The following is a 17,252-nucleotide window of genomic DNA, read 5'->3' as shown; positions in this document are numbered from 1 at the left end:
CCCCTCCTCTATTTCCTAGAAATTACAGGGACATCATGAAGTCAAGTCAAAACTGCTCTTGCTTTGCAACTCCAGGTCCATGGAAGGGAGTCCACAGGGTTGTGACAGGCAAGTGTACATGGCTGACAAAGGGAGCAGCCAAGTGCAGGCAACCTCCCTGTCAGTCCCTCTAGGATCTCAAGGTGACAGGGAATAAAACAGAGTAAGAGCATTTTAGCAACATCAAACTTTCTTGATGGGTCATAGTGCAAATAGGAGAAATATTGGTCATGCTTTATAAAAGACAGGCTAACCTTCTAGGCTGCTTGGTGTGGGAGAAGAAAAACATGAGGACAGCAGATCCAAACTCCAAGTCTCTGTGTCCCAGGCATTCCAAGCAAGCTACTCATCTCTCTTGGAGGAAGGAGTCCCTTGTAGTGTTCTCTGGTAAATTATAAATTATCTGACCTATACAGTAACTAAAAAAGTCATCTTTCCCCATTCAAGCTATACAATTGCCCTAACTCAAATGCAGGAAGAATACCAGGAAGTTTGCCTGGAGTACCACTTCAGGATTCAATGCAGAAAGAAATCTTCAAGTATACACAGTGTACTGCATCCAGGGACCAGAGAGCCACAGGCTGTGAGCAGCCACCTCTGAAGGGGGACGTGACATCTGAAGTTTCCCAGGCATTCCTGTGCTCACTTCTGTGGCCTCTGCACGTCACTGCAGACACTGGTCAGTGAGACAAACACCAACACCATCTTCAGGCAACTCTGAACTCTGCAAGGACAACATGGGAACCTCGGCATCACTGGGTTTTGGTCCCTCAGTCCTTCAGAGTATGTTGGTCCTCTTTGTAACAGCAAGATCTGAGCAGGTCTTTGGCAACTCACGATCAGTGGGAGGCACGGGGATGGAAAAGTTTCACTGGAAAGGGCAGAATCCTGCTGTGGATCTCTGTTACAGTACTGTCACAAGAGCACCTATGGATTTCAGTGCTGAGCAAGAAAGGTTAAAGCTCATCCTTGGCATTAACAAGATGCTGCAGAGGACGGACTGGTATCCCATGATCGCTCATCAACTGCTGCTGTGACCCCTCGTGGCTGTCAGGGGCTCTGCCAGCCGAGGAGTCTGTGTGAGTGTAATCCTGGAGCAGCCCAGCCTGCAGCGCGTGCTGCCGGAGCTCCTGGCTCCCCAGCAGTCCCTGCATCCGAGCGTACCCCTGCTGGCAGGAGGGAGGCAGCTTCTGCTGGGTGAAGGCAAACAGGAAACAGGACTCTGCAGGGGAAAGGATCAAAAATTAGAGTCAGCAGAGATACCCTGTAGGGAAATACTCCCATAAACTATCAGGGACTTGTTCTAAACAAAGGGCAGAGAGGATGAGGGAAGATGGCTGGAGTTTCCCACCCGGCACCCTTCCCTGGGTGGCAGCACAGTAATTTATGTAATTCTGCAGAGCTCAGGAGATGCAGAGGGATCCCAGTCTGCACACTGAGAGAAAAAGGAGCTGGATTTGAGCTTGCATCCATCTGGCATCTTCATTGTGCTGTAAGATGGCTTCCCTATGTGTGCCACATGGGCATCCTGCAGGAGGGCCCCAGACCAACCAGTCTTAAGACCAGGAAGAGAAGCAGCAGAGGCTTTTCACCTCTCACATCACAGCACTCCCATTTCCCATGGGAAAGCAATCCAATCAGCAGTATGTGAGATCTAGTTCACAATCACACAAAGAAATGTTCAGATAATGAAGAAGAAAGGAAAGCTGCAGCAGGATTGAACCCAACCTAATATACTGTCTCTAAATGCTGGCATGCCTGGGCCAGTCTTCTTCTACTGGTGAACAAGAGCAAGGACTCTTTGGGAACATACACACAGAGCAGCACTTTGCACCATCTGGTGAGTGCACTGAGGAGGTGTGACTGACAGTGAGACAAGCAGCTCACCACAGGGAGATCTCAGCTATTTGCAGAAGAGATCACTCCTGTCACTTGTTCCTCACATTGCTCCTCCTCTTCCTGCCACTTTGACCTGTGCACAAATTACCTGCAAAGAAATTGCGCAGGTCGGTGCTGAGGCAGTTCTCCAAAAACCGCCTCAGTGGCAGGATGTGAGCATTTGGGGCTGTCCAGTCTGTCAGAAAGTCCTCCACAATGTGATGGATGGCATTTGGCAGGGGCAAAGGCCAGTCTGGGGGACGGAGTCTCATCTCACGCTCTGCCAAGAGAACATTAAGGGAGTCTCTTAGAAGCAAAATGGCATTAAAAAGAGCCTGGGGAGTGGAAAGCAGCTGTGACAGCTGTTTCTGCTTTTGTCCTGACCTTTTAATCCATTACTTTCATTTGCAATCCCCTCTGCTAGCTCTGTCCTCAACAGCCCTGCCACTGCACAGCTGCCCTCTGTCCCTGCCTGCAGCATTCCTGTCATTTCACTCCTGTTCCCCCTGGGCAGGGACTGCCAGATGGGCTACATTGTGTTTAATGCTGCTACCCATCATGCTGATTCCTGAGAAAGCAAGCTGGACCCTGACCCTAGGTTTCTGGAGATGAAGATTTCAACACACATTTCCCAAGGAAATCTACTCTAAGTCTGTTTGCTGCTGGATAGGACACTCCTCTTCAAGTCTTGCCTTTGGCTGCCTCTGTGTCTGTGTGACCTCTCAGACCAGGGCTTGCCAGAGAGCAGCTTTCTCTTGGCAGCAAGATGGCCAAACAACAACACCCTCATCTGTCAGGTTCTGCAAAATTCACACAGGGTGCCAGCCAAAGGGAAGAACTGTTCCTCTTTTTTGGGCATGGGGAAATTTCCAGTACGCCTGTTTGTTCCTATTTTCACATGTGAGGTCTCTGGTACAACCCCCCACCCCCTACATTAGTCTTGTCAACTCTCAGCTTCCTTTTCAGCTCATACAGTAGTGGGAGGTGTCTCACAGGAAGGGGGAATAGTGCTTTCAGGTACCACCCCCGCTCTAGCTCTGATTTATCTTTATCCCTCTTTGTTTTGGTTTTGTCACATAATTAGCCGGAAAGCTTACCTGTTGGGAGGTGTTTGTAATAGTAAATAACAGGGTGTAAAAAGTTGGACTGCCAGGCATGCTGTGCCTCTCCCACAGCACGGTTGTAGTAGAAGACATCCTTGTCAGCCCCAGAGAAATTCCTCCCATACTCCATGATGATGACAAAGAGCCCATTGCAAGCCTTTCTTCCCGTCTGCATTTCGAGCTCAGGCAGGACTCCAATAGGGTACTCTTCCAGGTATTCAAATGCTGTGGCATTCCTGTGAATTGAAAACACACCATCGGAATTTTCCAGAAAAAGCCAGCTGGGATCCAACCCACCCTCAGCTGGTCAAGGCTAAAGCCAGAAAGTCATCAGATAGTAATTCTGTTTGGTCATTACAAATCTGAGCTGGACTTGAAGCAGAACTTATAAAGGCTGCAGATACTGTTACAAGACACCATTGTTTTCCTGGATTATGGAATTCTCTCTGCAGTTGCACTGCTCAATGAAGTTTTTGCCTGAGGTCAGTAAAAGAGTACTACACCTCTGAGCCTAGAAGAAAGGTCTGGATCATTTCAGCCTTTTAAGGGGGAGAAACAGTCTGCACAATTGGGCTCCAGTTGCAGCAGTAACTTGCAGCAGGTTTGGGGTAGCTGCCTATGTGATGGTAACATCCTTAGGCAGGAACAGCACAACTGGTGTGGTGGCGACACGGGAAGCAATGGTAAAGAAACAGAAATGAAATCACAGAGTGCAGTGCTGGGAATAATTACTCACTCACTCTCTCAGCAGTATGATGTCAGCCAGGACACTGAACATCTGGTAGAGGCCTGAGGCCTCATTCACCCTCTTGATGATGGAATTGGTCAGCTGTGTAATAGGGTAGACTGTGGATGGCCAGGGGACACCATGGTGACGGTTTTCCAATAGGCGATGGACTGCCCGAGCTAAGACATGGAGAGAAACAAAGACAGCTTATTTAACAACACAAGCTTGTGCTGTAAGAAATCCAATCTCAGGGCTGCAGCAGGACTCAATAAACAACCTTTACAGCTCCTCCGTGCTCAGGATCTCCCACCCCAATCGCTGGTAACCGCAGTGGAGATGCCCTCGGAAAGCTGATGTGATGCTAAGTGGTGGGGGAGGGGCAGGGGGGTCCTCGGGGATATTTCATTACTTCTCGGCAGTCCTTTAATGATAAGGATGGGTACACACACTAAAGAAGGAAATTCTCTCTACTGCCCGCAGCTGCTGGGTTTTAACTCCACAGCACAGACCTCTCACCCACAGCCTGTCATGAGGCAGAACGTCTGGCAGGAAGAAATCTATTGTGTTACATAAGTAACAGACAACAGGCAGGAGAGACACAAGACAAAACAAAGATAGACAACTCAAAACTTCATATATGACCCCAAGTCACTTCTCCACTTCAGATGATGCAGCTGCAGCTTGACTGTGTTTTGTCCTTTTTATTGCCAGAACAAGACTAAGGGCAATCTCTTTCCAGTGGCAAGCTACGGATTGTTCCTTTGAAGGGAGGAACAACTCCCACCTCTGCCCCTTCTGCACGCCCCAGTACTCACTTGTATACCGGAATCCATGGATGAAGCCCCCAGCAGATTTCCTGAAGTCAACTGAATGGCTAGCAGTGCCAAGAACAAAGAGCCCTTGAGTGCCTCTGGACTCGTAGTTGGGTTTGATTTGAGGATACTTCTTAATATTCCCTTTTCCTGGCATCATTCTCAGGGATCTGATATGCAAAAGAGAAGAGCAGGCTATCAGGAAGGACAGGAGTAGAAAAACAAAAAGGGTTTCTGATACACAGATTCTGCTTCACACCCCTGCTGCCTTCAGTGGTGTTTACTACTAAAATGAGGATCTTTGGAGGATAAGGGTGTTCATCTCAAGATAGCCCTGGACAAGATCTAATTCTCAGCTGAGCCACTAACAATGAATTTTGGAAGACGGTGAAGTTAGCAGTATAATTTTCAGCTGCAGGATGTACCAAGGTGGAATGAAGGTTGCATCTTCAGGGAATTTTTTTTCCTCAGACAAAACCTCTTTGTAGTGATCTGCACCTTTATCATCCTCATTTCAGAAAAAAACCCCTGAAACATTGCTAGCCTTGTCCATGTGATCTGGCAGGTCAGGATGTTAAGTTCTAAAGGTACAAGCTTTTCTGTGTCACTCAGCCCTCATTGCTCCCATCTGCACAGCCTTAAAGCTTGTTGGTCAGAGGGCAGTGACACACATTCCCACTGGGACACAGCCTTACCTGTAGGATAAACAAAGGACTGTGCAGCACCAAGCAGCTCAGAGCACAGGGAGATCCAAACAATGCTGCCAGGAGAAAATCTGCTCTTCCCTTTCCTTCCTACTCAGGCTCTTCAGCCTAAATACTTTTTTTCATGGAGATCCTGGTTCTCCCTCACCTGTTATAGATAGAGAAGTCAAACTTCCAGCCCAGGCAGCGGATGACACGGTCATAAGGTGCACGGGTGGCAAAATTGTCCAGTTCATCCTGAGGGAGGGTGATGGAGTCGATGCCTGCGCTGACGTTCCTGTTCTCCAAGTAGAACCGCAGTGTGATGTGCAGCTTTCCCTTTTTGTCCTTAATGATAGCCAGATCTTCCAGGTCACCCTCCAGAAGCCCATCCAGAGATTTCAGCTGGTAGGTGTCCAGCAGGCCGTTGTTAATTGCTCTATGGAAAATACAAGAATGTAAAGAAGGGAGGTTCTGTCTCAGTTGTTGAAAATGGAATCATTTATCAGGCATTCCAACTTCAGTTATCCCCAGCCTCACAGCTCACAGGAACAGCACAGGGAACACAGCCTCACTTGTCCTTGCAGGATGTAGCCAACCTCCTAACTTTCCTCTGTGACTGGAAGCAAGGGAATAACTTGAGAGCCAGTGCATTTTAAAGATTACAGTTTCCAAGTGGACATGTTTCTGTTTCACACAGATACTAAAAAGCTCTCACCAAGCCTCTGTGTTCAGCAACTGCAGCCTGGATTGCTTTAAACCAAGGACCTATAGAAGGCCCCATATTTCCCCTGGTCCCCATGACGACAGCACCAGTCCAGCCTGCTGCCTGGGAAAGAGGTGATTCTCCTTGTTTATATTCCAGCTGAGTTAGAAACAGGAGTGGCTCCTTACCTCAGATCCCCGACGTAGTGGGTGGCCCAAGAGAGGCGCACGCGGGAGCGGCTCACCATGTGGATGAAATTCGTGACGCCCAGGATGTTCTCCGCCGTCTCGAAGGCCGAGTTCCCTCGGCCCAAGATCAACACGGTTTGGCCAGTGAAGTCCTCCGGGTTGGTGGACACAGTCTCGTAACCCTCAACATACTCTGAGCCAGGAAAGTTTACCACATTGGGGACCCACGTCCCAGCAGCAACCAACAAACAGCTGCAAGAACAGGGACAGCACATGGAAATGAAGGAATTTCAGGAAAGGGGCTCCATCTCCTCATTCCTTCCTCTCCCACTGTGGAAGATGGCTGCAATGTGACCCCCACAGTGACACTGGACCAGTTGCACAGGCCATGGTTTCAAAAGAAACACCTCTACCTAGCTTTAACTAATGACCTGCTCTTTTCTTCCCTATCCTCAGGACAACTAGGAACCCTGTTATATATAGCAATAGTCTGTGTGGGTGCTGTGTATATGCATCTCCCTCGCCTGTTCATGAATACAACTTCTACTCTTATGAACTCACTGACAGTATCACAGGTTGATTATATGTTGCATAAAAATGACTTTGATTTAAAATTTGAGTTGACATTTGGCAGAGCAGAAGTCATTTTAAAGACAGACAGGAAATAGTTTTGATATTTTGAAATGTAACTGCCAGTCATAAAAACACGTTAGCAACATCACTAATTGTCAACACCAAAAATAACTACAGTGATCTTTTTATATCCCTCCGTAAGAGCTTCTACTTGAATCTTGAGGAAGTTTTTGTGACTTAGATGGAAGCAGCAGGCGGCTGAGGCAAGCAGCACTGCCTGCTGTCCCAGCCTTGCTTACACAGCGTCCTGAGAGCAACTCGGTACGTGGGTGTCCGGGATTGCCTTCTGTCCCCTCGGAGCCTGCCAGCAGCACACCGGCAAGTGACAGCCAGCACGACCTGCTGTCGTAGAGCTGAGGCTCTCAGGAGAGGTGAGAAATATACTCCGTATGTTCACACCAGTAACTTCGAGGTTTTTGAGGAATGGAGCTCAGTGGCGGTACGGGATACACACACGTAAATAGGACAAGTGGAAGGGGAATTCAGCGACCAGCAGCCCTGAGGGTTATTTCTCAGTCTTTGCCCCTCCCACAAAAAATCCCCACTTTCCTCTGCTTTTCCCCCACCCCCCCACTCCATGTTCCAGGTCTTTGCCAACCACGGGCTTCACTTGTCTGGGACACACCCCTGAGCACATGAGGAAAAACGGGAGCAAGATGTCACTGCACTGACTCAATCCAGTTTGTAATAAAGGCAGTGCTGGCTGTGACTACAACTGAGTTACTTTCTTCACAGACAGCAATTATCTAACGACAAAACAAAAGTGACTTCAAGCACACTTATCAAGGACAGACGCTGCAGTGACGGCCATGGCAGCCAATTTGTGTCTGCCCTCCCAACCTCCTGAGCCACCCAAAGCAAAACACCGCCCGTGAAAGGCAGTGCCTTCCCAGGAGCAGTCATTCCACCCATCCACCCGCCAATGCCTAAAAAATGTTTTCCACCCCTGATGGTGATTAAGGCTCTAAGAGGCTGTGAAATCTCCATCCTTGGAGATACTCATGCCTCAACAGGACACAGCTCTGGGCTGCATGTCAAGCCCCAGGTCTGCCCATTACCTGCACTTGTAGTTCTTCTTGTCCTGGTCGGTCAGGAGAAAATAATGGCCGTTCCAGGCCTGCTCATTCTTCTCCAATGTCACATGGATGATGGCTGTGTTGTACTGGACCCGCAGCTTCAGCAGCGAAGCAAAGTCCTCCAGGTAACGCACCATCGTGTCGGCGTTGGGGAAGAAGTCGCGAGAGTAGTGTCGGAAAAGCAGCCGCGGGTCGTGGCTGAGGAGTGAATTCCAGTCGTGGCGGAGGTTGAACTCGCTGTTGGACTTGCCCGTGTACTGCTTGTTGATGCTGATGAGTTTGCGGTGCCGAGGGTAGAGCGCGAAGAAGCTGCCGGGAGCATGGCTGCGCTCAAAGACCAGGTAGTCGCGGCCGGCTCGCTGCAGGAAATAGGCCGCCTGCAAGCCCGCGGGGCCGGCCCCGATGACACAGTAGTCGTGGTAGAGGAACGTGCCACCGCTCACCGCGCACAGGGCCAGCCCCAGGAGCGTCCCGCACAGCGCCGGGGCCATGGCAGGGCTGCCGCAGCCGGCCCTGAAGGGAAGAGGACCGGGAGGCGTCACCCCGGGGGCTGCAGCCTCCCCACAGGCGGCTACCCGGCCCCACCAGCCCTCAGCCAACACCTCCCAGCGCCGGCCGCCATCACAGCCCCACACAGGGTGGGGTGTTGGGGCGGGGCCCCGCTCCTTGCCAGCCAATAGCAGCAGGGGTCCCGGGCCCGCCAGCCAATGGGTGCACAGCGGCCCCCGCCACACCACACAGGTGGCAAGGTGGGGCAGCACCTGCGGAGTGCTGGTGCAGCCGCGAGCGCCTCTGCGCCCCACCAGCCAATGGGGACGGGCGGCGCGCGCCCCCCAGCCAATGGGAGATGGGGTGCCCAGCGCTGCCCTCGCTCCCCCGCCAATACGGTCCCGGCCCTGATGCCCCCGCCCCCGCCAAACGACGCACGAGGCGCAGCGCACGTGACGCGCGGGGCCGCCGCCGCCCGCCCGGGGCCGCACCTGCACCGCGGAGCTCCCGCCGCTCCGCTCCTCCCGCTCCGCTCCCTCCTGCTCCGCGCCCTCCTCCTTCCCGCGCCGCCTCCCGCCCGCTGCGGGGGCGAGCGAGGGGGGCGGCGCGCTCCCCGCGTCACGTGACGCCGCCTCCGCCGCCGGCACCATGGCGGCGCGCGCACCACGTGCCCGGGGGCGGGCGGCGCTTAAAGGGACAGCGCGGGCCGGAGCCGCGACCGCGGGGGCGCCGAGCCACGCACACACACACACACAAACAGCGCCCGCACTCGGCAAAATCAACTTTATTCCGCTTTCCCCCCGTTTATGATCGATGTGCAGCACAGCCGCGGCAAAGGTACAGCCGCAGCCCAGCCCCGGGACCGGGGCTGCCCGGGCACTGCAGCCCCTCGGTGCTGGTTGCAGGGTTCAGCTCTCTTCCTCTGAAAAAGGAGAGAAACAGAAATTAAGTGAATGCAGCTGGGAGAAGAAAACCCCAAAATTAAACTCTCGCCGGCAAGGAAATGGCACAAGGAACACAAGAAACGAAGGCTGCCACTTTGGGAGATTTATCCCACCTCCAACTGTCTCCTTGGCTCTGTCCAGATTCCCAACAAACCTGCCCATCAGCCAAGACCACTCGTCATACACAATTTACATTCCTGAACAAATTACACAGCAACCCAACTAACATCTCCATGAAATCCAGAGCAGCCAGGCTAAGCTTACAGCCCAAAAATAAACTGGGAGATATTTTTCCTATCACAGAAGCAAGAGCTCTAGGATAAATGGTTTCCCTCTGTCAGTGGAGCACACACAGACCTCACATCAGAGATGGTTTTAGGCAGCAAAGGGAAGGCAGCACTTCTGATCCTCCAAAACTCACATCCAGACCAGGCAGTGATTGCTCAGCTTCAAGACTCACTTCAGAAAAACCTTCACCACGTTCCCTCAATTGCGCCCTGTCACCATGAGCTTTAAATGTGTCACCTTATAGTCACTGCCATTTCTAAAACTGCAGTCAAAAAATATCCCAGTACCAACAGAAATTAGCACCCACCCATGCCTGCAGACCTTGGGGCCACTGAATGAAGGGCTTCTTGGCAGGCTTCCTTCTGCCTGGATCTGGGACCTCCCCCCAAACCCTGCTAAAATCAGCTCTCATCAAGTATCTGTACAGAGGCACAACATCTGCATTTCCAACTCTGTGGTGTTTTTCTTCCAGCTGAGCACTCCCAATGTCACCTACACCTTTCCAACAGAGTCCCATCCTTGGGACCACACATTCTCCAGCCTTGTTCCTCTCCTGCCATTGCTGACCTTTTAGCTCTGGTCTTCATCATACATCACCCCTTTTCATCCAGACTAGTACATCACTTAAAACCATAAAGCACCAAGAACACTACAAACCTTCCTCTTCCTCTTCTTCCTCCTCATCCTCCTCATCTTCATCAGAGCTGAAGGTGCCATCAGGCAAACTGTAGATGCGGATCACCTGCTTGTTGGGGTCCTTGAGGATGAGGTACTTCCCCTCATCCAGCTTCATGCAGATGTCAATGACGCATCGCAGGATGCCCCAGGCGTTCTCTATGCTCAGATTAATCTGGCTGGCAAATTCATTTGGCTTGAACTGCTGTGTGCCCAGGATCACATGGCGGGCAGAATCCTTCACGTGGTAACGGGACACGTACCTAGAGGGGCAAGAAGAAACCAGAGGGGTGTCAGGAGAGTATGCCCAGACAGCAGAACACTGGCAAGAAAAGCAGCGTGATCGTCTTATTTTTGTTTTCTGGGCTGAAAAATCCTAATACTCCAACACTGAAAGCTAAGAGGATTTCCTGGCTACAAACTGTCAATCTGCAATACACCTGGAAATCCCCAAATCGGATGGAGAGGTACAGAAGATAAAGAAGAATTAGCCCCAGAGATAAAATTAAGAAATTGCACGATTAGCTGTGAGTTTGGAATGAAAAAGATGGAAAAGAATAAATTCTGTGTCTGTGGATGGAACTGAGGGTTGCAGAACCACTAGAATTCATTTAGCAAAAGCCTCTTGTTCCTTACTACAGTACTCCACTGATTTTAAGCTGCCAGTTTAAAAAACGCTGTGGCCATATCTCCCCCCACCACCTAATTTCTCAGTAACAGGGCACTGAGGATCTCAATCAGATTCCTGACAGTGACCACAGTCACTGTATTTATTTCCCCCATTGGTGACGAGAGCAGAGGCTGAGAGCCCACACAAGCCACCCATCCCTTGTGTGTGGGGTCAGTCATAGCTGGATGTTGAGGGGAAGCAGCTTAGACCAAGGCTGGTGCACTCCCCACAAGCTTTCCTTTCTCAGCCACTCAAAACACTGGGTGATTTTAGGATTACTCGTTCTATAAATGCTTCACTCAGCCATACACCAAATTCAGTAATGGAAAATGCACCTTGGAGACACTGGGTGTGAACCACTCTCCTTACCCGAGTTTAAGATACTCTGATCCAGCCAGCAGTGCACAGCAAGTCCAGCGGGCCAGTTTGTAGCTGTTGTTCTTCAGCTCCGTGGCAATGACAGCCCCTCTCTGAGAGTCCAGCTTCTGGCGCCAGTCTACCCCATTGCAATACTGAGAGGAGAGAGAATCAGAACCAGGGTCAGCCTGACAAGCCAGCAGCACCCTCTCTTCAGCCATCTTCACAGAGATGGGAAACTGCCTACCCTACAGAACCATGTGAGGGAGCATGAACTGCAGCCTGCAGAGAAAGCTCTTGCACCGGGAAGGGAGAAATGCAAACAGCTGGGATTGCTCAACATTTGTGGCACTGGTTAGAAGGGGTAGTTAGTGAGGACAGAATTCTAAAGAGAACTGTAATAACAGACTGGCTCCCGTGCTGAACACCCAGGGAGACAAGAGGGCTCAAGCCAGCTACCTCACATTTGGGGGAGAATCTCATCAGCACTGCTTATCCACCACAGTTATACTCCTTAGTGGAATGTAACACCCGGGGGACACGGCCAGATGTTTGTCTCATCTTCCCTGCTGTACCTGGCATGTCAGGCAGCAGTGAAGCAGTTAGAGCTAGCTTGGGGATCCTGTTCTTCCTCACCCTCGAATCCCACTCGTTCAGTGTTTTGATGTTGATGAATGACACTTCTCCATTAGCTCCTGTCATTACTCCATCGTGTTCACAGCGGACAATGAGATCTATATCATCTCCCAGCTTCCACCTTCGGTACCTGCCAATAAACAATCCAGCTGGTTATTTCTGACCTTTATTCAGACCTTTATATTCAGACCTTTGTTCTCTTCCAGATCCACATAAGCATTCAGCAAAATCCTTCTCTCCTCCACCTTTTCACTGTGAGGTCATCCATGAATCCCTCTCAAGTAAAGTTTCTATCAATAACACTCCCAACCTGTTTTGCCTCTGTGTCACACTGACATCCTGCCCCCTCGCCAAACCTGGGCATCAGAAATACCAACTTACCTGTACGCAACAGAGGCTACTTCATTTTTATCCATGTCATCCTCCACAAAGGGGTTTGGGTTGGGAAACTTGTACTTCTCCTTTCCCTGCAGATGAAAACAGCAGAGCATGTTAGAAGACAGCTTTCCTCTATTGAAAAAATATTCTTTTACAGCAACAGTAGCTGATTTCCCTTATGTAGAGAAACACCAAAACATTAAGACAGCTGATGAAAGCCTCATGCCCACATTAGTCACAACACTATAAGCAGTACTCGTTCTGACACTTAGGCTTCATTAAGTGTACTGAGAAGCCTGTCTACATCATCAACGGGAGTAGGATGACTTCTCTGTGAAATCAAGGTGAAAACCTTTCTACAACAAAGTCACGCTGCTCACCAGAAATAATCCCACCTCTTTCAAAACTGAAAGACCACTAGTATAACACAACTGTCAATGAAAATGCTTCTGTGTTGTATTAAAGCAGCTTTAATCAAGTCTCTTCTTGACACTCTCTGGAACACAGACCCCACAACTCATCACTGTTCCACCTTACCATCCTCAGACACTGCTGGGAGAAGTTATGATTGATGTAGGTAGCTTCCATGGCCAGGTTGCGTGGAGAATTAAAGGAGTTGCCCTCTTCCTGTGGTGGTTCATTGGCTGTTTCACTCACTGTCAGGAGGTCTGGGAAGAAAACCAGGTGCCAGTGGTTATACTTGGGGGAGTAACTACATCAGCTTTAGTAAGTTTCTAGCCCCACATCAGTGCAGACCAATACTGAAGTTCCCCACACAGCTATCACATGTGCAGCAGTAATAAGCTTGCTCAGGGGGCTCAGTGTGGACATCCAAATAAGCATGAAGAAAATTAGACCCTATTGCTGCTGCAACAGAAATTCCTTTCAGGACTTTTCCTCACCAAAATCTGAGTTGTCCCTCTTGTCAAAGAAAAGCTTGGATCCAACTCTCTGGACAATGATGTCCCAGGAATAGACAGAACGAGTGCAGCTCATCAGTGTGGCCAGGATGGCATCTGTGGCAAACACATTCCCTTGTGTCTTGGCCAGCTGTGAATACAGGAGGAGGTGAAAACTGTTTCAGAATTAAGAACAGATACACATTCCCCAGGCAGGACGAGATATCCTAGCAAACCAGATCACTGATTTATTCTGTGGTTCTGACTCAGGAAGCTGAACTGGTGAGTACCACGTCGACTGCCAGCAAAGCGTAAGGTACTACCCAGCAATCCTGGCCCCCTCTCACCCACACAAGGGGAAAGTAATAAACTACTACAAGATGTTAATTCTGTTGGAAAATACAGTTTCTCACTGCAAATCTGGACACACGAGAGAAATGTCTGAGCCTTCCTCACCTCCAAAAGCAAGGCCCAAGGATCAGGTCTCTGACATAAATTTTCTTCCAAATATAGCTCAAGTACTGGTCTGCTTGCCCTTCCAGAATTTTAAGTTTTCCTTGGCCAGTGTTCCTAACTCTGCATTAATCTATCTCTGCCTTCCACCTAAGAAAAACACTGGTACCAGCTAATGCTTCTTGCTTTTGCCCTTTGGTCTGACGGTGACAGCTGTCTCCAGCAACAGCACACACTGAGTTTCACAAACTGGTGGATACCTTTCGGATAACCGGGTCATCCGTAGTGGTGACGGTATGGAAGATGCGCTTAATGCTCCTCAGGAGCTTCTCGTTCCTTGTTGTAATGCGGTCAAAGGCTTTGTCATAGTACTCCAGGGCTCCACAGCACTCTCTGCAAAGATAAGAGGACCATCTGGACACCCCGCTTACAGATAACAGCACCCATGAACCACACAGGGCCTGCTGGGAGTTCCATTATTTCCCCTTGGCTTTGGTACTTCAGTGAGAACACTGGGACCAGGCAGGAGACCCCTGAGCTCCCCCTTTCCAAAAATCTGGTCACTTCAAGGAGCAAGCAGAGGGCTGTCTTAGGAACTCACATGTCCTGAGGCTCTGACACCTCCAGATAGCGCATTTTCATCAGCCGAGGGAAATCCATCTCCTCCTTCACCTCCCAGTCGCTGCGAACTTCAACAGAGGAGTCACGAGGTTTCTGCTGTGCGGCCAGAGGTGGGACAGGTACAGAGAGAAACAGAGACACATCAGGATTTGTGCAAGAGGAGCTGCGCTGTGAGTGCAGCCAGAGAAACCTAACCATCAGAGGGGGCACAATGCTCATCAGTTTGTCTACCTGTGATTTCTGGTCCCACTTCTGCCTCACTCCAAACTGCTTCTGAAACTTCTTTTGTAGGCGCAAACGATCTCTAGAATGACAAATGTGAGAAAAGCCGTGATTCCTACATGCCACAACTACTCCTCCACTTCCAAACTACTAGCAGAGGAGCAGTGCTTTCAGACACCGAGCTGCTGTAACATTTGTTGAGCCATCTGCTGATCAAGACGCCCAAGGCATTAAAAAGTCTGTTCTTTGCTCTGAGCAGCTCTTTATATAGTTATACCTGAAGACTGAAACGCAGTTTTCAGAAAGGATATTCTGTCTTTAGAATGCCACCATTACTTTCTAAACATAACTAAAACATTTTTCTATATTATTAGGTGGCCATTTGAAATCCACGCTTTTAAATACTACTGACATCAGAAGAACACTGGACTCAAAACATCCTGAAATTCTTTGCTGACCGTTTGCTCCAGCAGATTCTGTTACTGTAAGTTTGCAAATTCATCCACAGTATGTTCACACACTCCAACCCCAGCTCGGTAAGATCGTCTCTGCAGCCTCACCTCTCCTTCTGCTTGGCACTCTTTGGCAGCGTCTGCATGCTGAACTGCAGCATGTTCCGACGGTCCTTGTCTCTCCGAAGGTTCCTCTGCAGAAACGACGCAAAGAAAAAGGAAGACATTTCATTTGGGAGGGATCCCGTGCTGCCAAATCTCCCCCCTGAGCCCGTCTCTGGTGACACACACCTGTGCAAACCTCATGCGGTTCCTCTGGTACGCAGTTTTCTGCGTCCGGGCCGTGTCCACCAGCTGGAAGCTGGTCTCATCCTCCTCATGGAAATAGGCGTATTGGCTTCCGCCGCCGAACTGGGACGAGTACTTGTCTGCAACAAAGAAAGCATCTCAGCACCAACGTCCTAAGAAAACACCCTGATGCTTTGCCTCCTTCTCTCTCCAGCTCCTAAGTCTGATATCTGAATTGGGAAGGTGCCTTACACCTGCATGTCCACTTCCACTCCACACCTCCCTTCTGAGCCTGGGCAGTACAAAACCCAGAGTAAGCCCCAAGGACAGGGAGAGCCCCACAGAGCTCTCCCAAGGGCAAAGCACCCTTCCTAAAGTAAGCTGCCTGTCTTGCTGAGGAGCACAGGTAATTACAAGGTGGGTGTGGGACATGAAAGCAGGAACGACGCTTGGAAGGAAACTCTGCACGAAATCAACCCCAGGAACAGCCAGCAGACCGCACGTACTTGTGTATCTTTTATCCTGGTACGTGGCTCCCGTCCAGTCGGCCACCTAAGAACGAGCACAAACAGTCAAAAGTAAGGATTAACACAACACACGCTCCAGCTCTAATCCCTGCGAGCCCTGCAGGGTGCTCCGTGTGCCAGGGAGGAGCAGCCAGGGCCACCACAGGCAGTAAGGATTAACACAACACACGCTCCAGCTCTAATCCCTGCGAGGCGCAGAGCTCCGGGCCAGCGCGGCACAGGTACCTTGCCCAGCCGGTCTCCCTTGCTGAAGGGCTGGTACGGCATGTCCTTGAACTGCTCGGGCACGGCGCACGGGCCCCAGCCGGAGGGGTTGTCCTGGATCACGGGTGCCACAAACTTCGCCATTTTTTGGATTTTCTAGAGGTGAAAAAAAATGAAAAAAACTCTCAAACCCTCAGCGGCCGCACCGTGCGGCACCGAGACCTGAGGCCTTGCTTCGGCACAAGCCACCGCGAGGGGAACTCCGCCGGGCAGGCCCGGGCAGGAAGGAAGGGTCCCGGTGGGCGCTGCGCGTGCCGGGGCGGGGCGGGGACGCGGCCCCACCGGAACCGGCGGGAGCGGCGGGGCGGGGCCGGGGGGTCTCGGTACACGCGGGAGGTGTCGGTGCGGCAGGCGAGCGGCTCCGGTGCGACCCCGGCGTCCCCCTCACCTGGCGGCGGCGGCGGGCGGGGAAAGGGCCGCGCGCAGCCCCGGCGCGCCCGTGGCGTCAGCGCCGCGCGACGGCAGCGCCCTGTCGTAAAAGCAAAAATGCGCCAACCTCCCCGGGAAAGCGAGCATCGAGCGCGGCTGCCGTAAAGCGGCGGCGCTGTCGCAAAATGTCAACTATTTAAACATGTTAAGGGAAGATGTTCTTTGATGTTTGATCTTTGTGTGCTTTCAACTCTGATCAACAAGAAAAGAGGTTTAATCTGTGAAACAGGAGCTAACAGACAAGCTCTGAGTGATGTTCAGGTGTTAGAAAGACAAATTATTTGACAGTAGAACTGCCTTGTTATGGTTTAGGGATCAACATTTTTCAGTGAGCTCAGGGGAGGTTACCAAAGCTTGGGAAGGTGGATGTGCCACAGATAGTGGACACGAAAAATACAGAATTTACAAGCCACAAAGACATTTGGCAGAGCCCCCAAGGTAAGGAAGAAACGAATAAAGGCAGCTCAGCAACTGTGCTGGATCAGCTGCAGTGGAGGAAAAGGTAATTCTGGCAGGGGAGATCATGGCCACTGACCCAAGAATCCACCGAGTGAGACTGAGCATGCAGACTAATTAGCATGAGCAGGGAGAGGTTCGTTAACCAATAGAATACTAATTAAAAAGAGATTTAGGTAACTTGTAGCCAAGGGTCACTAATGCCTTTGTTTGCCAAAATATATAAAGAGTGAAAAGTTTTGGTAGTTGTTGTGTGGACTTTGTGGATTTGCCATCCAGTACCTCTTTCTATGCGGAACTGTAAATAAATTAAATACCTGGATTATGTGTGGATTATGGCCTCTTGCAGACTGGGTGAA

At 50.6% G+C, this 17,252-nt stretch overlaps 2 protein-coding genes across 4 annotated transcripts; both read right to left on the bottom strand.

Annotated features, from left to right (window-relative positions):
• Window positions 1-211: 211 nt before the first annotated feature.
• On the bottom strand, window positions 212-8,871 carry FOXRED2 (FAD dependent oxidoreductase domain containing 2). The gene is made up of 9 exons (XM_039725265.1): window positions 8,826-8,871; window positions 7,828-8,358; window positions 6,137-6,388; window positions 5,412-5,681; window positions 4,563-4,729; window positions 3,761-3,926; window positions 3,015-3,256; window positions 2,027-2,197; window positions 212-1,261 (listed from the first exon to the last, which is right to left on the bottom strand). Exons 2-9 carry the CDS (start codon window positions 8,334-8,336, stop codon window positions 996-998), a joined length of 2,043 nt encoding a protein of 680 aa, XP_039581199.1. The 5' UTR covers window positions 8,337-8,358; window positions 8,826-8,871; the 3' UTR covers window positions 212-995.
• Window positions 8,872-9,100: 229 nt separating this feature from the next.
• On the bottom strand, window positions 9,101-16,227 carry EIF3D (eukaryotic translation initiation factor 3 subunit D). 3 transcript variants are annotated; one of them, XR_005629411.1, is made up of 14 exons: window positions 15,970-16,227; window positions 15,724-15,769; window positions 15,221-15,357; window positions 15,038-15,123; window positions 14,487-14,559; window positions 14,236-14,351; window positions 13,895-14,027; window positions 13,185-13,332; window positions 12,820-12,950; window positions 12,286-12,371; window positions 11,844-12,034; window positions 11,281-11,423; window positions 10,224-10,504; window positions 9,101-9,256 (listed from the first exon to the last, which is right to left on the bottom strand). XR_005629411.1 is itself a non-coding variant. In XM_039725480.1 (14 exons), the coding sequence occupies exons 1-14, from the start codon at window positions 16,090-16,092 to the stop codon at window positions 9,243-9,245; spliced, it is 1,644 nt and encodes a 547-aa protein (XP_039581414.1). In that variant the 5' UTR covers window positions 16,093-16,207; the 3' UTR covers window positions 9,101-9,242. The 3 variants fall into 3 exon arrangements, 2 of the variants coding, with proteins under 2 accessions (XP_039581414.1, XP_039581413.1); XM_039725480.1 differs by having other exon boundaries at window positions 11,905-12,034; window positions 14,236-14,348; window positions 15,970-16,207; XM_039725479.1 differs by having other exon boundaries at window positions 11,905-12,034; window positions 15,970-16,204.
• Between the last annotated feature and the right edge of the window lie 1,025 nt (window positions 16,228-17,252).

Source organism: Passer montanus, unplaced genomic scaffold (assembly GCF_014805655.1).
Source record: "Passer montanus isolate IOZ18808 unplaced genomic scaffold, ASM1480565v1 scaffold55, whole genome shotgun sequence".
Classification (NCBI taxonomy): Eukaryota; Metazoa; Chordata; class Aves; order Passeriformes; family Passeridae; genus Passer; species Passer montanus.
The sequence above is the reverse complement of the archived record's forward strand: the minus strand, read 5'-3'. Positions and strand labels throughout refer to the sequence as shown.